The sequence below is a fragment of the Zeus faber genome (assembly GCF_960531495.2).
Source record: "Zeus faber genome assembly, chromosome: 12".
NCBI lineage: Eukaryota > Metazoa > Chordata > Actinopteri > Zeiformes > Zeidae > Zeus > Zeus faber.
Window position 1 is genome coordinate 18179765 of NC_137196.1, and position 20839 is coordinate 18200603.

The 20839-nt window shown below is 43.9% G+C and overlaps 1 protein-coding gene across 1 annotated transcript in view; it reads left to right on the forward strand.

Moving 5' to 3' along the window:
• insra (insulin receptor a) overlaps positions 1-19179 on the forward strand; it is a 47679-nt gene extending 28500 nt beyond the window's left edge. The window contains exons 4-21 of the mRNA XM_080011158.1: positions 1401-1540; positions 1748-1892; positions 2506-2720; positions 2921-3047; positions 3346-3599; positions 7332-7499; positions 9828-10026; positions 10743-11032; positions 11416-11555; positions 12465-12624; positions 12886-12988; positions 13219-13286; positions 13558-13787; positions 14403-14513; positions 15054-15213; positions 15801-15930; positions 16798-16932; positions 17559-19179. Of these exons, the coding sequence (XP_079867284.1) occupies positions 1401-1540; positions 1748-1892; positions 2506-2720; positions 2921-3047; positions 3346-3599; positions 7332-7499; positions 9828-10026; positions 10743-11032; positions 11416-11555; positions 12465-12624; positions 12886-12988; positions 13219-13286; positions 13558-13787; positions 14403-14513; positions 15054-15213; positions 15801-15930; positions 16798-16932; positions 17559-17916 (3133 nt within the window). The 3' untranslated portion in view covers positions 17917-19179. The remainder of the gene's footprint in view (positions 1-1400; positions 1541-1747; positions 1893-2505; positions 2721-2920; positions 3048-3345; positions 3600-7331; positions 7500-9827; positions 10027-10742; positions 11033-11415; positions 11556-12464; positions 12625-12885; positions 12989-13218; positions 13287-13557; positions 13788-14402; positions 14514-15053; positions 15214-15800; positions 15931-16797; positions 16933-17558) is intronic.
• The last annotated feature ends 1660 nt before the right edge of the window (positions 19180-20839 follow it).

A 20839-nucleotide genomic window follows, 5' to 3' on the forward strand; every position in this document is an offset into this window, starting at 1 on the left:
GTGTGTGTGTGTGTGTGTGTGTGTGTGTGTGTGTGTGTGTAAAGAAAAATTCAAGACTTGATTTGGTCCTTGTCGCAGCACCCTTCTTCTCCCCAGCCACTCTCCGCAAGAACCTCCCTCCAAACATCACTATAATGGAAACATCTCCCTTATTTACTAATTTATTCATATTTTTAGCTGGGTTCATTCCTCTTGGATTTTTAGCATTCTCTCATTACGATCCAAAATGATACTTTTTTCAATATAATCTTTCTTTTTTCAAATTGGGAGGGGGGGGGGGGACAAAAGTTTTTTTTTGAGATGGGCTCACTGTCTTTATTTTTTATTTTTTTGTCGTTGCCCTTTGTCATTATGAGCATCCATCTGTCTTGCAAGTACAAGATGCACTGCACCGTGGCACACGCCATCATCACCCATCTATTTATTCCATCCGATCGAGACAGGTGTTCCAATGCATGCATTTAGCATGCCCTAAACCTGATCACAATTATATGAGCTGATCGCAATCATTCTGTAAAATCATTTCCACAGATTCCACAATCGTATCCAATTTCAGGCAAATCTTTGGCTGATCTTAAAAATGCAACCAATTCAATGTGAAATAAGTGAAATCCGTCGGGTTGAAGCAAATGCACCAACTCCCCTAATTTTTGTGTTCCAATGTTCAATAGATGCAATAGGTAGAAATTTATTATTACTCCTATAATCTTATATTGTAATGGTGGCATAAAATTTATAATAAAGACAATTAAAATTGTTTTTCGCAATTATTTGTATGAAAATCAATTTTACATTTAAAATTGTGCCAGCCCTGGCATCCCCTTCTCCAAGGCCTTTAATCCATCGAGACGCAAAACAAACCTAATGCCATTTCCAGGCGTTTTATTTGGCGCACGCAGGGAATGCCAGAGTGCCAGACAGTTGCAGGACAAGGCCACACTCACCCCATAAAACCAGCCATTGGGAAAAATGGCTTTGACACATGTGGAACCCAGAACAATAGCCCTGCGCAAACAACTCATCATTGTCTAATCCTCACCCTAATCCCCCCAAATTGAAGCAAAAAAAAAAAATCCCTGTCTGGATTCTCCACGTGACGGCGTTGGAAAGTTAACGCCTGCTGCCAGCGGATGTAGCGCGTTTCAGATCAGACCTCATAACGTCCTCTGCGTATCCCATTTTGAGTGCTGAGGATGAAATGGCAACTATTTTAGGAGATTGGGCAAATGATATGCCTGACGCCTGTTTGTCAACTGTACTGTCCTGTTTTAAAGATGTAGGATTTGAAGCGCCTTTCAAGCGGCCTTTCACACAACGGCGCAGAAAACGACGCCGCCGTTGCCGTTTTGAGTGGTGCTCCCTTCGGCTGACGGCTCCCTCTCTCCCCCTCCTTCCCGTAGGCTCAACTGTATTCCGTGCGCGGGGCTCTGTCCCAAGGTCTGCATGGGCCTGAAGTTTGTGGATTCTGTCACGGCCGCGCAGGACCTGCGAGGCTGCACCGTCCTCAATGGAAGTCTGATCATCCACATGCGAGGGGGGAGTAAGTATGCCGGCCTCGTTTCCAGACTGATTCGATTCCAGCCTGCAAGCCCGGGGCGCGCAGAGTTGTTGACATGAATAAAGGCCCAAAAGAGTGAGGGTTTGCACGAAGACGGGCTCATCATAGCCTGGCGTTAAAAGCATTGAACGGTGCTTCTCCCTGTGAGAGGGTCGACTCTAAGATAAGTGTCTCCCGGTTCTTACGTAGACAACATAGCGGCTGAGCTGGAGGCCAACCTGGGGCAGCTGGAGGATATCACCGGATACCTGATGGTGCGGCGCTCCTACGCCCTGGTCTCCCTCTCCTTCTTCCGAAAGCTCCGGGTCATCCGCGGAGAGGTGCAGGAGGTTGGGTGAGTGTCGTTTTAGTTTTTTTTTTGTTTTGTTTTGGTTTTTTTTTTCTTCCAGAGGCCGCTCTCGATCGCCGCGACGCCGAAAACCTCCTCCTGTAATCATGAGTTAAAAGCAGCAGTGACCTTTCGGAAGATGTTTTTTTGCGGTAGCCGTTCCGAGTCGTGTTTTTTTTTTTTTTTTTTTTTTTTTTTTTTTTTTTGTTTGTTTTTCTTCCCAACATCATATGCAGGGCTTTATTCGGGAACCGCTCGTAGAGAATGGCACAGACGCTGTTAAAGCTGTGGTTTCACTAATGCTGCCGACACAGTGTTGATTGCAAAAAACATCGGTTATCCAAGTAGCGTCCTTTGAAATATATCCTGTTACAATAGAGAGTTTTACTTCTGATCGCAGGACTTTGGGTCTTGCTGCTTTCCAGCGGTGTTTCGTGATCGGACGCGCTTCAAAAGGTTAACCTAAAAGTTCAAATCAGCATTCATGGTATGCGATGCCAGGGGAAGTACTGCACCTAGTGTTTTGTGAATACCTCAAAGGTTGAACTCAAAACGCAGGGGTTTGCCGGAATGTGTCGTGAGAGAAGATGTCCGTCGAAACTTTTGTGTTCTCCCCCAGGAACTACTCATTCTACGCCCTCGACAACCAGAACCTACGCCAGCTCTGGGATTGGTCCAAGCACAAGTTGACCATCCCGCAAGGTCGCATGTTCTTCCACTACAACTCCAAGCTCTGCTTGTCTGAGATCCGCAAAATGGAGGAGGTCACGGGAACCAAGGAGCGGCAGGTCAAGAATGACATTGCCTCCAAGACCAATGGAGACCAGGCTTCATGTAGGGATCACTGGATTTTTACTTGTGTTCTGTTACTACCTCAATTTATAGTACGGCGAAATATCAGTCTATTAACGACTCTGTGTCTTATCTATTTTATTACAAACAATCACTTTGCATGGAGTCCTGCCTTACTTACAAAAGAAAGCCCACCGCTGTGCTCTGCATATCTTTCATTGAGTAATGTGTGTGTGCCTCAGGTGAAACCCAGGTGTTGAAGTTCACCCACATCCGAACCATGTGCAATAAGATCATAGTCAAGTGGAAGCCCTTCTGGCCTCCGGACTTCAGAGACCTGCTGGGCTTCATGGTGCTCTACAAAGAAGCGTGAGTTGATTATGTCTCCTGGGCCTAAAACAAATCTCTCCGTCAGCCAGCTGCATTGGCAAGTGGATTGTGACCTTTCCCCAGATTGATTGGTTTCGAAGCGCCCTCAGGACGTTTGAAAGACCACGGGGCTTTGTACTGTTTGAAGCTCTGCTCTTTCACGCTTTTCTTTTTAAAAATAACTTTTTTATTTTTTTGTTCCCGACCGCTTAATTAAGTAGCTCGTCAAACTGACCCGAAAAATCGAAAAAGCCCGGCCCGCCTTGACACCGACTCTCGATTGATTTTTCCACATCAGGCCCTTTAAGAATGTGACGGAGTTTGACGGGCAGGACGCCTGCGGCTCCAACAGCTGGATGATCGTAGACGTGGACCCCCCGCCCCGCACCACCAACAACTACAACGAGCCGTTCGAGCCGGGGTCCCTCATCTTTCCGCTGAAGCCCTGGACGCAGTACGCCATCATGGTGAGGACGCAGCTGTCCTCCTCCGACGAAAACCAGGTCCATGGGGCCAAGAGCGAGATCATCTACGTGCGTACCAACGCCACCAGTAAGGATCCTTCCAAAATGTACTGCTATTGTGTGGTGATGTGGTCTTTCAAAGGGAGGGGGATGTAAGTTATTACTTGTTCATTTCGTGGTTGATGTCTGCTCAAGTGTTTGCTTTAACGAAATGTTGGAGCTAGTTCCCAGTAAGGTTTTTCCACAAGTCTAGTTGATTGTCAATTTTGACGTTTGAGGAAAAACAAAAATCACGATCATTCCTCAGCGAATGATTTTCAATCATTATTTCTCTTGAATTTTTGGTCTCTAGTTATTCATCTTTATTATTAATTATTAACTTGAACTGCTCCAAGCAATGCTGTAGAAAACAATCAAAGTCATTCCCACAGTGGTTGAGGGCCGTTTTCGATGGATTAAACAGGGCGAGACATGGGGATCATCATTCTTCAGCGAATGATTTCTCTTAAATTTCTGCTCTGCATTCACTTGAACCTAATTCCCAAGTAATTATGTGGCAGCTACCTTCCTTCCTCCTCCTGTTCCCTTCCTGAGAAACGGCCTCAAACCTTACAGCGTCGTACGGCCTGAACGTTGCAACATATCCTGCTAACGTTCCGGGTTCACAGTGTTGTTGCCGTGCCCAACCCGCATAGCGCGTCACCGGGCAGAGCTGTTATCACATGAAAGCGGTTTCTGCTGAGACGTAGTCTGGCAATGCGGTCGGACCAGTGCCGTCATCGGCTGATGCTTCTCGGGGACAATATAATCACGATGTGAGAATGAGCTGGTCGCTTATCTGTCTCTTCATTAAACGCCCACTACCGCCGCTCCTTCCTTCTCCCCTTCTGTTTTATGGCTGTTTACACATTTCCATGAAGTAGAAATGTCACCGAGTTAAGCGTTTGTTTTTGTTCGGTGATGCTTTGTGGCTGTCTCCGTTAATTCCCAGTACTGTATTTTGAAACTTTTGGCCATAACACTCTGGAAATGTTGCACTACCACGCACCAAGACACTCGGGCAACTTTTTTTACCGAAGCCGCTCAACGAACTACCCAACAGCTGTAATATTTCCGTCATAATCTGTGTAGACGGCAGAGTCCAACATCGAAATCCTCTTTGATACATAGCAGTGCCAGCGAGTAACCTTTTGGACTCGTGGGTCCTGGAGGGTGGGGTGGGGTTTGGTGGACGGTGCAGAACCCTAGAAACCAGTTTATATGAATAGAAAAAAACTCGCCCCTCAACAATGACCCTTTTGCAGCCAAGGAAGGATTTAAGGATAATAAACCTTAACACAGCAGTGTGAATTTATCAGCATTTTTTTCCCTGTGTCAATATCCAATTCCCTGCTTATGAAAATCTCTCACACTGCCTGATATTTTCCAGACCTCTCATTCAAAGGACGCAATTAATCTTAAACTCACTAATCAGATAAAATTCGGATTTTGAAAATGTACCAGACGAGTTTGTTTTTGCAGCATAAACAATCCAAATAAGACCCAGACAGTCAAAGAGCACTTTGCTACACTACAATCCAAATGATCACTCATAGTTATTGATGATAATTATTATAAGCGTTGTATTTAACAGCACCTTTATAGAAATCATTTACAAAATGCTTTTCATTTAACATAAAAAATACAACAATCGAGCGAAAAATCTGCCTAGAAATTGGTTAAAGAGCCAAAACAAAGACATTTAATGTGTTTACCATTCATGGTCCCAGTTATTGTTACTAAAAATATGGTACCTGGACAAATTAGGGTGTTTTGTTTTTTTAAAGACCCGTTCAGCTAGCAGGAACAAACGATTTGGTGTCATTTTTAGATGTTGTTCTGTTTTTTTGGCATGTTAGTTTCCCCTCTTGTCCAGAGTAATATCCTCCACTTCTCTCTGGCTCTGATGACAACCAAACCAGGCTGTTGCCAAGAATACTCGCCAAATTATTTTAGTTAATTTAATGTGTATCTTAAAATGTCCAATCCACATGAAAACGGTTTCTAAAAAAAACACAGCTCATAGATTAGTTATGTTTAGAAGCACTATCACACACATTTAACCCACAGCTGATGGTTATTTCCCACCCGTGTTGCTTCAGTCCTAAAAACCGGGCTCCTCCTCTGACCAACATGTTGTTTACACTGAGTACAGGCATACAGAGCGTCCCTGTTCTCATACAGGTAGCAAGTGTTATTAATTATGCAGAGGAATGAATCATGTTGGGGTGCTTTTTAATCCTGCTTGCTTCACTTCATGTGTGCCTGTCCCAATATGTAAAAATTCAAAAAAATTATTTGCAAAATAAATATTTGCAAAAACCTCCACTGCAAACTTGTTCCAGCGTCATGCTGCTAATTATTATTATTACATGAGGATCATAATATGGAAAATGAATAATGATATTTAGATTAGTATAGATCCTGTTGGCTCTGATAGAAGAGAACAAACAGCGTTATTACAGCAAAGAGGGAGTAATAATGAAATAATACAAGTTTGAAGGAACTATTTCTTAAAAGTGGACTGTGCCCCTTGGTTTTTTTTTAATGTACACTGAGAGAAGCGTTGCTACTGAACAGACGATGCACAAGAGAGCAACATGTTGACGGACTCGACCGCAGTTTTTTTTATGGGCTCACATGACTCCTTGGCGGAGAGGTGACCCGCTGACTTAATTTACCTCCGGTTACCTAAAGGGGGAGTATTTTCGAAGACCTTTCACAAATCTGTTGTTTTGGATTGATGGTGGCGGCGGCTTGCATGCAGTTATCAGGGCAAACAGAGCAGCTGATTAGAAGGTCAAACACCTCCACGCTCTTTACTTTCTCACCAGGAGTCGCAGGGACTCACACTTTGATACAGAGGGGAATACCAACAACTTCCAGAAAGGAGTCTTCAGCTTTGTAACAATAGCGTTCTATTATGATTTCCAATGTAGAGCATAATTTTTAAAAGGTTCCGCTGCTAACCTGTCATTTTATTTTTTATTTTTTGGGACAAATACCAGCTATGATTGCTCAATATTCCGGTGTATTGCGCTTTCCCTTGTGTTGCAATCTTTAGCACAATGTCATAACATTTTGTAAGATTTTTTTTTTTTTTTAATGTAAAGCTACCTGTACACACATTGTCATGTTTTAGTACAGTTATTTTATGTATAAATTCAAAAACCTCTTACAGCGAATACTCAATGTTGACCACAACAACTAGAATTACCCAATTTCCAATATGTATTTAGGTCAAGTCTTTTTTTGGTACCGAATCGACTACATATTTATTCTGGGAAATTGGGTTATTTCTTTATTAAATGTACAGAAAGAGGGGGGGGAAATGACGCCTGAAGGTCATTAAACATCAAATCCTATGAAATTATTGTGCTCAACATAATCAAATGCGCATTCGGCTGCAGAGTCGCCATTGAATCATGGATTCTATATCCCTTTAGATCCTTTTTTCCCTTTGTTTCTTTCAGAATTAAAAACAGGAGTTATTCAAGGAAACAACAGCCTCCATAAATAAAAAGGCTGAATAGTATAAAGAATATTATATGTACAAATTTCATTTGGTTTCATTACACATAAAGGGGACTTCATGGTTTATATATTCTCTAAAATCATTAAACTACATTTCTGTGATTATCCGCTAGACCGTAATATGTTTGAATAAAGCTTGGAGGTAAAAGAAATAAAAAGGGGGAGCGAAAACCCTGTAATCCAATTAGCGTTTCACCACCTCGACAATCACCACATAACCACTATTTACTCTGTGGTGTCTCCGTAGAGCCCTCGGTCCCGCTGGACCCCATTTCCTCGTCCAACTCCTCTTCCCAGATCATCCTAAAGTGGAAACCGCCTAACGACCCCAACGGCAACATCACTCACTACCTGGTCTTCTGCCAGCGCCAGCCCGAGGCCAGCGAGCTCTACAAGTTTGACTACTGCCAGAAAGGTAGGCCACTAAGAGTGTGTGTGTGTGTGTGTGTGTGTGTGTGTGTGTGTGTGTGTGTGTGTGTGTGTGTGTGTGTGTGTGTGTGTGTGTGTGTGTGTGTGTGTGTGTGTGTGTGTGTGTGTGTGTGTGTGTGTGTGTGCGCACGTGCACACATCATCGTATGTGCTACTGTGCATGTGAGGCGCTGGAATGAAAGCAAAAGGGAAGCTTCATAGAGGCGTCCATTAGCAGCAGGGCCTCTCTCTCAGTCAACACAACCCGAGGGAATGTTACTCGGGAGCTCCGGTGGCCTCCACCTCGCTCCACTGATCCCTTGTCGGTCTGGGGCCGCCAACGTCTTCAGGATTCGAGACTGTTTATTTGTTAAAAAAAAAAAAAAAAAAAAAATTGACGTTAGAATTCCTACACGCTCACCTCGGTTACACGAAGCAGGTAAATTGTTCGGTTTAGTAACTATTGTGCATAATCTCCGGGTGCATTGCAAAGACATTTTGCTCCATATATGTGTGAAAGTATGTATATGTATGTGACAAATAAACCTCTTGAATCTTGAAATAACAGGTCGATTAAGACAGCCACTGCTGTACAAAGTACAATAACAGAAATGCGTAAATTAATAGAGTAAACGGAGCAGTAGTCATCGGTGAAGAGAAGATTGCCAGGTGTCATGGGGAGTGTTCAGGTTGTTGAAAGATAAAGTGGAAGGGAGGAGACATTTTTCACAGATCATCTGTACTCTGAAATAAGGAATATTATATGCAGAGGAATGAATCATGTTGGGGTGCTTTTTAATCCTGCTTGCTTCACTTCATGTGTGCCTGTCCCAATATGTAAAAATTCAAAAAAATTATTTGCAAAATAAATATTTGCAAAAACCTCCACTGCAAACTTGTTCCAGCGTCATGCTGCTAATTATTATTATTACATGAGGTTCATAATATGGAAAATGAATAATGATATTTAGATTAGTATAGATCCTGTTGGCTCTGATAGAAGAGAACAAACAGCGTTATTACAGCAAAGAGGGAATAATAATTAATAAAATTCTATCTTAAAATAAACCACCCCTCCCATTCCCCTCAGCAACTCCCTTGTCCATCTAACAGTGCTGGTCAGAGTGTTGCTGATATGTCAGGTCTTGATGTTCCCTGTGAGTAGGGGACAGGGCACAACAATGTTAACAATTTAAAATTTCAATCACGATGATAAAAAATACCTCACAGCCAAAATAGTATAAAAGAAACATGGCCGGCTGTTTTGAGAAGAAAAGTTAATCCATCTCTGGTCATTGAGAGAATCAAAATTACTTGTTGGTAACATACTTGACTAGGTCACAATTTTCTGAAGCCTATCGAGGCCAATACACCCAAAAAAGTAGTCGTCCATTTGGAAATTGCAACACACAAAATGGGTTATGACGGGCTGTTCAAAATTGCCCTTTAGCAACAAACACAATAAAGGAACATGAGGGAATCACTTTAGGGTTGTTGTGAACATTTCTAGGAGGTAATGGCAAGGCTTTCAGCAAAATTAAAACACACACACACACACACACACACACTGTGTGTGTGTATATATATATATATATATATATATATATATATATATATATATATATATATATATATATATATATATATATAACTGGGATTTGCAAATATTGACTTTGCTGTAGCTTTAGGGTTAGTGTTAAAGGCTGGTTCTCCAAATAAAGTACAATGTGTTGAGTGCATAAATGGTCTCTTTTGAGCTACAGCAACTATTTTACTGGGCTACTAAGCAACTAGAGCCAATAATGCATAAAGATCTGTCCTGGATGGCTTGCGAGACATAACTGCCTACGTAGCGCACGGTGTGACCTGGACAATAACAAGTTTTTATTTTTGGGCCGACTGGGGGTCAAACCGAGTTCAGTCTGATATCTTGATTGAATTGTTCTTGTCACATTCTGACCTTCGCCACTGCGCTGCCACCAGTTCCCTTCCCATGTTGTCACAGGAGAGTGCTCAGACTTCCCTTTTTAAACTCCCTTAACTCGCAGACATCTCAGAAATGGATGGTCTGTCGGGAGGTTGTGTCACTGGTAATATATCTCCACTAGAAAGGGTGATGACCTGACAATGACAATGAGTGACATGGCCCCTTGGCTGTGTTTGTCTGGCCCTGTACGTGTGCGCACATGTGCATGCATGGTTTTTGTTTTTTTTCTTCTTGTGTATCTTTGTGTGTATATGTATATATGTGTGTGTGTGTGTGTGTGTGTGTGTGTATATATATGTGTGTGTGTGTGTGTGATTATGTATGGGCTTTGTGTCCCCGTCTACCCAGGCATGAAGCTGCCATCGCGCTTTCCCACTCAGGTGGACAGCGATGAGGAGCAGAAGTGGAACCAGACGGAGGAGCAGGGCCAGGGCGCTCGCTGCTGCGCCTGCCCAAAGACCGACAAGGAGCTCAAGAAGGAGAAGGAGGACTCAGAGTATCGCAAAACATTTGAAAACTTCCTCCACAACGAGGTGTTTGAGATCAAGTAAGACCGCTGAGCACACAAACACTCTTTTAAGGCGTGCGTGTGCGCGCGTGCGTGCGTGTGTGTGTTTTGGTAGATTGAGATTGGGCCTGTTTGCATGATTCATGAACCCTCTGTTACAAAGGTTTAAGAGAGGGGCCATAAATGTTGGATAAACATTAAATCAGAAGGTTGTTTGGGTGTGCTATTAAAAAGGAATTGTCCCGCCCGGACTTCTCTTTTAAAAACTCTACCCCAACCGTTAGTGTTGAAGCTCGAATACGCCCTCTTGTGCCCGTCTTTTTAACTTGCCCATGGCACCGTCGTTTATTGGAAACTTTGGAAATGTCTGTCGCTCTCTTTCATAACAAACTTTTTTTTTTGCTTGTTGGACTTGCAGCAATGGACTCTCTTTCCATATCAAAACAATGTACTCTCCAAAACATCAGACGACTGTCAATATGTTGCAAAACCCCATCTGTCATTATGTGTCACTGAACTAGCAAAGAGCAAACTACAAAAGCATTTACCGTGACTGTCTTGCTTGTGGCTGAGTGTCTGGTAGAGATCCCTTCCTGTCAGTCTCCTGTCCTCACCTTCCTAAAATAGATCATTTCCAAACACTCTTTTTGTCAATTAAATATTATTGTTTTTTGTTTTTTTTGTTTTTTTTTACAACCTGACTGCACCCCAGACACCATGTGTCACATCCGCTTTGCTACATTCCTCTCCTCCAGACCCCCCAGACTGCGGCGCTCCGTCGTGGGCGTCGCCAACAGAACGCGCCCCTTCACCCAGACGGCCTCTCCGGGCTCGCCCGACGGGGCCCTGGGCCCCACGGACGAGGAGGCCAAGAGCTACGAGGGCACCAAGATGGAGCTGGTCGTCCGCGGCAAGGAGTTCACCGTCATTTCCAACCTGCGCCACTTCACCAGCTACCAGATCGAAATCCTCGCCTGCAACCACCCCACTGACCCGGCGCGCTGCAGCATGGCCTCCTATGTCAGTGCCCGCACCATGCCCGAGGGTGAGATGCCCGGCCGCCACAGAGCTGGATAAACACATGAGAGCAAGGGTGTGCAGGTCACGCTAATTGGAAACTCTAAATTGCCTATAGGCACACTGGTAGATAACGTCTTATTGGCCATACCAGAATCCCACCTTTGCAATGTCACAACCCCTTTCCTCTTAAATGTTGCTCTTTCCTTTTATGTAGGTTTATGTAGAAAAAAGTTATTAATGAAGTAGCATTGCAGCCAGATTTACTTACAATTAGTGAGTAGGGCTTGAAGCCTAAAGGTGTGTGTGTGTGTGTGTGTGTGTGTGTGTGTGTGTGTGTGTGTGTGTGTGTGTGTGTGTGTGTGTGTGTGTGTGTGTGTGTGTGTGTGTGTGTGTGTGTGTGTGTCTCAGACAAGGCAGATGACATCATCGGGCCAATCACGCACGAGGTGTCAGAATACACGGTGCACATGAAATGGCGAGAACCCAAAGCCCCCAACGGCATGATCATCCTGTACGAGATCAACTACAAGAGACTGGGCGAGACTGAGGTGAGGGGACAGTGTCTAGACACACACATGGACACACACATTCAGACACAGACAACCTGGTGTTTTTTGTTTTTGTTTTTTTGGCATTCTATGGTATGCGTGCACACACACACGTTCCCTTTTTACTATCGCTTATTTACCATCAACACACAAACCAGCGTTACAATAGAATTTGAAGATCAAATGAAATGCAGAGGTGAAGCAGAGCCCTATCATTTGGACCACAGGACCGTGTTTTTTAGTTTGATAACCCTAATCGAAAGATAATTCTGGCGTTGCTGGAATGAGAAGCGTGCACTTAAGTCTTTTAGTTACCATGGTGACAGCCATAGGAAACATCTGGTTTGGTGCCTCCGGCCATCATTGACTGTGGAAAAAGAAAACAAAGCCCCTCGGATGTTCCCAGACACGACGACACCAGGGCCGGGTTACATAATCAATACTCAATTCTATTGTTTCCATCTCTGAAATCAATCAATATGATAAAAGTAAAGTCGATACTTTATATGGAAGTTATACAACCGTTTTCTGCTTAAATTAAATACCACCATAGTCACAATTGGATTGGGTTTGTAGCAATTGTCATTATGTATAAAATGTCAACGCATCAATATAGAATCGTATTGTGAGCCGTCTCATCAGTATCGCACTGACTCTGTTGAACCTTTGTATCGAAATCGAAGTGTGAGATCCTGCACAAAGCCCTACCCTAGATGACGCTGTGCAAAATGTACACAAGGAGCGATGGTCTTTGAGGAAAGGCTACAAGTTGGTCTTCACACGTTTTAAATATTTAAAATAATGTCTAACTCAATTGTTTTTCAGTTTTTGTTCAGTTAAATGTTTGGCAAATTCTTTGCGTTTCAATCACTGCCCGGTTGTTTATTTGTGCTTTTCCTTGTCCTGCAGGAGCTGCACCACTGTGTGTCCAGGAACATGTACAAAATGTACAACGGTTCTAAACTGAGAGTGGTGCAACCTGGGAACTACACGGTGAGGATCCGCGCCACCTCCCTGGCCGGCAACGGCTCCTGGACCGAACCCAAACACTTCTACGTCCAGGACCCGAGTAAGTCCAAGCACACAATGAACCACTCAGCGACCCCCGGGGTCCACGGAAAGGTCCAGAATGTCCGAAATCGCAAGAAGAATGAGCATAGTTTACTTCCTGTGCTCAGAGCTGTTAAGATGGAGGCTTTGTTTCTAACTCGCGTGTGTGTGTGTGTGTGTGTGTGTGTGTGTGTGTGTGTGTGTGTGTGTGTGTGTGTGTGTGTGTGTGTGTGTGTGTGTGTGTGTGTGTGTGTGTGTGTGTGTGTGTGTGTGTGTCTAGGGGTGGATCCCAGTAATCTGTTGAAGATCGTGATTGGACCCATCATCTGCCTTATCCTCCTGCTGATTGTGGCGGCCGCGGGATTTGTGCTGTTCAAGAAGAAGTACGTGTGTGATCATAACGACATTTCCTGTGGGGTCAATAAGAGTTATGGGTTTTGGTTTTGACGCCTCTCTCTCTCTCTCTCTCTCTCTCTCTCTCTCTCTCTCTCTCTCTCTCTCTCTCTCTCTCTCTCTCTCTCTCTCTCTCTCTCTCTCTCTCTCTCTCTCTCTCTCTCTCTCTCTCTCTCTCTCTCTCTCTCTCTCTCTCTCTCTCTCTCTCTCTCTCTCTCAGGCAAACCCAAGGGCCGAACGGGCCGATCTACGCATCCTCCAACCCAGAGTACCTCAGTGCTAATGACAGTAAGTGTTGTGACACTGTAGAATCTTAATTTGTCACATGAATGAACAGTGCTGCTGTTGGTTACCAGTTTATAGTGTGACAAAGGTCCAATGTAGGATTTAAGAAATGCTAATGTTCAGTTCAATACACAAGCAAAAACTATCTTTAACTGTCTTCATGAACAAAAATGATTTTGTTGCCTCATTAAGTGTTTTTGGTACCGTCATGAAGCGGCTTCTTGGTGCAGATTTGGTTAAAAACGCTCAAGCCTCGATGCAAATGTCGCTGCAGTGTACGAGTCAGACGAGTGGGAGGTGGCCAGGGAGAAGATCAACATCCTGCGGGAACTGGGCCAGGGGTCCTTCGGCATGGTCTACGAAGGCATCGCCAAGGACATCATCAAGGGCGAGGGCGAGGCGCGCGTCGCCGTGAAGACGGTCAATGAGTCGGCGAGTCTGAGGGAGAGGATCGAGTTCCTGAACGAGGCCTCCGTCATGAAGGCCTTCACCTGCCACCACGTGGTGAGAGCAGCAGGAAGGAGAGAGGACTTACTGGACCCGTCTCCTTGTGTCTTTGTACCTTTTTGTATGATGTTATTAATTTTCTAGTTTCTTGACAATTTAAATGGATAAATTTGGGAAACTCTACTGGGCTTTGTCCGATATTTGATCATATCGGACATCGCGATATTTTCCAGTATTGAAATGTGGCCCGTCTTTCTGTCCGTGGATTTCTCCAAAACAAATACTGATTTTACTGTCGATGTATTTATTGTAATGGGAACACTGTCTCTGTCACTATCTCTCACTAGCCCCCCCGGTCAACATAGACGAATAATAGGGTGTATCGCAATATTTGGGCGGGACTGCATCACGATATAAAATTTTGATATTGCTCAAACCTAAACTCTACATGAGTGACGGTAACACAGTGTAATGAAAATGCAGGCATCTTGTCGACATAGTGTGTTGTCTTTTCCACATACAAAGTGGCCATAACGCACACAGACAACCCAAGTTGCCCTTTTCATGGCCCGTTATGGCCAGCTGCTCCATCGGGGCACAAACGATTGAAATGGCAACGCAAATCAATTGCAACGGTGGTTTTAGTAAACAAGCCCCGGCTCTGCCCCCTAGGTGCGTCTGCTCGGCGTAGTGTCCAAAGGGCAGCCCACCCTGGTGGTGATGGAGCTGATGACCCACGGAGACCTGAAGAGCTACCTCCGCTGCCTGCGGCCCGACTCCGAGGTAACCCCGCTCGCACGCACGCAAGGCTCTCAAGGTTTCCACAATTGTAGCTTTTTATTGCACTGGATGTAGGAAAGCTCCAAACAAGTACAGGAAAGGAGTGCATGTCGAAGGCTTGGCACAAAGACCTGAGATTTTCAGAATATTACAGGAGAGCAAAAACAAACTTTTGATTTGTTGTAATTAATCAAACTCAATTGAACATTTTCTCTTCGATGCCTTTATTTATTGTTCAATTATTTTCGATATCTATTTAAAAAAAAAAAAAAAAGTATGGTGGCCATATCGTTTTATCACTTGATAGAGCTCATTAAAGAGCTTTCAAAACAAATTTTACCCAAGGTGTTAGTTATGCCACTTTGGCACCAAGCCCTCAGTTATTGACAATTTGGGTAGAACTAACATCTTACACCAACAATCTTAACGACTTAATGTGTACGTCTTAATGCGGTTCTATCTGCAAGTCCTAGATGTGAAGAACAGTCTTGTTTAAAATATAAAAAAAAAAAAAATGTCCTCTCTTCGTCGTTCGTCTCCCAGAACAACCCGGGCCGCCCCCCGCCCACACTGAAGGAGATGATCCAGATGGCGGCGGAGATCGCCGACGGCATGGCTTACCTCAACGCCAAGAAGTTTGTTCACAGAGACCTGGCGGCACGAAACTGCATGGTGGCCCACGACCTTACCGTCAAAATAGGAGGTACGGTTGGATTGACCGACGAAAGAAATCGGGATAAACATCGAATAACGAGGTTTTAAATTGTGTTAAGTCTCTATACTGACGGTTTAGACAATCAAATCATATTGTGGATTCCCTTATCAATTCCCTGGGTAATCGTCATTATATCAACATAAACATCAAATACATTTATTTGCGTAAGTGATTTTGATGTCGGCCCTGTAAGACTGGGCTGGACGGGCGCTTCCACAGATAGATCGAATGTCTGTCAGTTTCCACTGTAAGACATTTGTGAGAGCTCTCATATGTAGTTCCCCGTTTGTTTCCACGATATTAAATAGAATGAACAATCAAATAAGGAATAATGGACCGTTCCCTCTTTTTATTATTATTTTTTTATTGTTTATTTTATTTGCGATTAGAAATGGAGCAGGCCCACAAAGACACCTTCACAGGACTTAGCGCAGACATAATGTATGACAAGAGTAAATGTTATCGACAACCGCCGAGGATTATCAATCTGGGCGCAATGGAAGAACGCAGTAAAAATGCTGCCGCGTCGAGACACTACTCTTCATAGTCTGACATTTTGACCTTTCTCTGCCCAGACTTTGGCATGACCAGAGACATCTATGAGACGGATTACTACCGGAAGGGCGGGAAGGGCCTGCTGCCCGTCAGGTGGATGGCCCCCGAGTCCCTGAAGGACGGCGTCTTCACCGCACACTCAGATTGCTGGTCAGTGCCTCATCCGTGGTGCATGTGTTGGAGCGTGTTGTGTTCAAGAGGTTCAAGATTTATTTTTGTTTAGGATGTTGTTAATGCATCTCTATTCCAAATGACCAAAATCAGTCAAATGTTATTTTCTGAATTTTTAAGTGTATTTTATATTTTGAATTGTTCGTGGTAGCCTAATTATTTTTAATGGGTGTGGGGACTAGTCGACATTAGAGCCCGAAGTCGGTCTCCCAGTATTAAAGGACAGACTGTTAAAATAGTAAAAGACACACACACACACACACACACACACACACACACACACACACACACACACACACACACACAAACCTCTATTGCATTGCAGTCATATTGTAGAGGTCAGCCACAGTGCAGCACCCCCCCGGAGCAGATTTGGGTTCAGGGTCTTGTTCAAGGACACAAAGCAGTAATGGTGACAACCTTAGATGGAGCACCAGCCTCCATCACCCTCCAGTTCGCTGCCTCGTAGCTGGAATACACAGTCACCCCCCTCAGCAATGCTCTGGTTGCCGGGCAGATCCTCCACGTGAGCTTTTATTTTGGAAACTAACCGTGCACCTACAAAATAGGAGTGTCCTAAATCGATATGAAATATCTGACTTAGACTTAGAAATAGTGCTGTACTGTACACAAAAAGTGCCCGAACGCACATTCTTGGCAGTAATTCGATGTCTGCCTTCTCCCTCTGTGCTGCTAACCATTAAAGTGTCCCCGCCGCTCGCCTCCACCTCTTTGCTATTCATGCGTTGCCTGGAGTGTTTACAGCTTGGCCCCTGTCTTAATTGGCCCGTCCTCATTCTCCTTGCGTTGTGTTGTTGTTTTCGTGGCTGTTTGCCCGTCTGCCAGGTCATTCGGGGTGGTGCTGTGGGAGATCAGCACCCTGGCCGAGCAGCCCTACCAGGGTCTGTCCAACGAGCAGGTCCTCAAGTTTGTCATGGACGGAGGCTTTCTGGATCGGCCGGACAACTGCGCCGACCGGCTGTGAGTACTGGACAATGATAATGTGATGAATAATATTACTTTACACGCCCTGCTCTCCTGCCAGGAACTGTCAGGTGATTGAGAACTTGTCACAAACATATATATTTCCATTTTTCAGTGTTTTGTTGTGTGAGTGAGTGAGTTACTGCCAGGAGTCAGTTATGACAAGCAGAGTACTTATTCCATCTGTGTATTTACATATAACTCCCTTCCCATTGTCTGCTGTACGACAGATATGTTTTATCACCAAAACATCAAATCATAAATAAAGTGCAAATGGTGCGAGAATTTCTCCTTTTTTACAAGATATCGAAGCCTGTTTTGTTGTCACATTTAAAAGATATTGAAGGTTGGTCGACTCAAGATGAGAGGCTACTTCATTACACCCCCAGGCGGGAAATTTGCGGCTTTTACAATTAATTGTGTGGTCGTTATCTTATTATATACAGTTATTATATATAGTTGTATATTATCATGTCTGCATGGAAGCGTTATTGGCTGAAGGTATAGTTCCAAATACTGTTCGAGGCAGTGGCAGCCATATCAGGGCTTTGCATTCGTTGTGTTTCTGTTTTCTCTCCTGTGCGACTAAACCCCCCCCCCCCCCTTTGTGTCCCCTCCCCCAGACACAACCTGATGCAGATGTGTTGGCAGTACAACCCCAAGATGCGTCCCGCCTTCCAGGAGATCATCGAGATGCTCCGCGAGGACCTGCACCCCACCTTCACCGAGGTCTCCTTCTTCTACAGCGAGGAGAACAAGCCGCCCGAGAGCGAGGACCTGGACCTGGACATGGAGAACATGGAGAGCATCCCGCTGGACCCGTCCTCCTACTCGCAGAGGGAGCAGTGTCTGGACCGGGACGAGGCGTCCTCCATGGGCCTGCGGGGGAGCTACGAGGAGCACCACATCCCCTACACGCACATGAATGGGGGGAAGACCAATGTACGAATACTGGCCCTGCTGCGGTCCAGTCCCTCATAACACACACAGACACACCTCAAACACACACGTGTGTAGATGCTATAGATAGAAGATTCTATATTTTTGTTTTTCCATTTCTTGTCATTTTATATAGATTTCACTTATATCACTCTCTCTTCAGGGGCCCTCAGTGCAAATCTCAGGACGTTATTTTTCTCCTCAGACGCCACAAATACACATACACACTACAGTATGTCCACACAAGGACGCCAAAAGACACTTTTTTTGTATTTAAAGACAAACCTTTCGCTTCTGTCTTGTTCATGATTGTAGTTTTATAAAATATATATATGTACAAATATATTGCCAATTTTGTGCTAGAGTTGGAGGATGATGGATTCAACTGTGAAACAAACTTCTTTTTTTTTTTTCTTTTTGACAAACTAGAAGGCTGCTAACTCCACTGTCCTTCCCCCCGCTCCCTCCCTCACTTCAGCCATTGGTTTTGACCCTGGGTTGCTAAGTTTTGGGGTTGGGGGGAAAAAAAAAAAAAAAAAGAAAAGTGCCCTTCTGTTTTGTTGGTGGCCTACAGCAATCATTTGTGGAGTCATGTCTCGAGCTTTGTACATAAGTAGTCAGTGACTTCACTGAGGAAAAAAATAACTAAACAAAACACGTGGAACTCGGACGGTCGGATGGTCGAAGCGGACCATCGTCGAACAAACTCTTCTCCAGCGGAGAAGCCGGTTGAAAAGGCTTTCCTCTACTAACCTGCAGTATTCCAAAATGGCACACAGGATAAATGGATTGTTTTTGTGGGTTTTATTTTTATTTTTTGTATTTATTTACATCTTTTTTTCTTCTTTTTTTGAGTTTTCACAATGACTTTAACAACTGAAGGATATTTAAACTGTTCAAGAAATACTTTGACAAACGAGTTCCTCAGATTGACCAATAGCTGCTTCTTTAGTATATTTTAGTGGGACTAGAAGATATAAATATATATAAATATATTGATGTTTTTTGTACATAGTTAATATGTTGTTGTTCTTGAGGTATTTGCGGTTGTAGAATACATTTTTTACGTGTTAGTCTATTATGTTTTTGTTTTATTTTTTCTAATACAGAAAATCATACTAATTATTATTTTGGACTTATGATCAACCAACAGCACTTGTCTTTTGTTTTTGTTTTATCTTTTTTTTTTTTTTTGCTATACAATGCACAGGAGCAGTAGAGTTGGCATCGTTGGCTTCAGATGTCTGCCCCTAATATCAAGATCAAATAAAGTTCTGCTGTAAATAAAGCAGCAAGATGCGTTCATGAAAAGGGTCTCGCCGTCGTTGTCTTTGTTTCTGACCTTTTCTTGTCTCGTCCTGCTCCACCTGTTCGTCCTGAAAATCCGCACCGTATACAGTCCCACTTTGTGTTTCTGGTTATGGTGTAAAGGTCATAGGCCATACTTGTGTTTAAATACGACTTACATTCAACTTGAATTATCAAATGCCACATGTGCTATGCCATCTATTGTATGTTCTGGGGGGAAAAAAATTACTTAATGTTAATATGTTTTGCTTTACGTTGTAATTTTTTTTTTCAAAATTGTATCTATGTAATGTCAGATAAATGATGGAAATATTTTGCCCAAATCCCTAAAGTACCTCAAGCCGTGATAACAAAACATATGAGCGGCGCGTTATACGTAATGGTCTCCGCGGAACACATCCAGGGGCTCAATATGTCAAGAAATATAAACTAAATCGACGGAGCGGGTCACTTTGCCCGAGCGCTGATAAATGTATTTACATGCGGGCGGATGATGGCCCGGTGCGATGAGGACCCCTGCTGGAAAACATGTTGCAGCCTCCAGATTCAACCGCCTCATCCCAGCACAGACCAGAGCAGAAGGCTGATCCTTCCTCCTGCCATTGAACCGTTCACTGACAGATGTTTACCTAACCTCCACATCATCTACAAACAATCTAAAGAAAAAAATTATCTTACTCTTGCCTTGTTCCCAACAAAATACAGTTTGTATTAAGCAGAAAGCAATCGTATGCTTGTTTTTAGCATTTATTGTGTTTGATCAGAAGATCAACTTGCCCTAAAGCAGGGGTCCCAAACTACAGACCCGGGGCCACATCCGGCCCGCGACACAATTGAATGTGGCCCCGCTACATGGCGATAATATATTGATATATCTGGCCCGGAAAATACATTTTTCAAATCACAACGCTTAATTAATCCACCGAAATGTACTTGATGTTTTCAAAATATCAAAGAATTAAACGGATCATAGGAGCGCCATTTCTAACAGGATGTGAGGCAAATCACTCGTGCGGAAATAAATAAAAACAAAAAACAGGCCAGTTTGCCCTTGTCGCTCAACGCGGGCCCCTGAGAAGAAGACAACCCGGCCTGTGGCCCCCAGCTCATTTGAGTTTGAGACCCCTGCCTCAAAGGGTCAGTCCATACACCCTTTAAATGACACCAAAAACAAAGACGGTAGACATCCCAGTCTACTCCATGGGCTACATTAAAATAAAAATAAAAAAAAAAAACACTCTAAAGATTATCATGTGCAAACTCTCAGACATTTCAAATAAGTTATCAGTGGTGCCGGGGGCCCTTTAAAAGGGCCCAGGAAAACAAACAAACACCACCCACCTCTACCCCTGTGAGTCTCTGTTTGAATGGCGATACAGTTGTTTATCTTTGCGCCCCCGCCCCCCCCAGTGCCACTTGAAATTATTGCGGTTATTCATCACAATAAAATGCGATCACGACCGTGAAGGACGTGGCCCTCATTAAAAGTGTCGCGTGGACGCGTCGCAGCGGAGCGGACCCGTGGAATGTGACGCCAGGGTTTCGCGTGGAACCAACCGCGGGCTCCCGCGATGCTTTGCGTGGGGGAGGGCGGCTCTGACAAGGGCGACCGTGCTTTTCCAATTTGAGTGTGTGTTTCAAATGACGTTGATGTCGT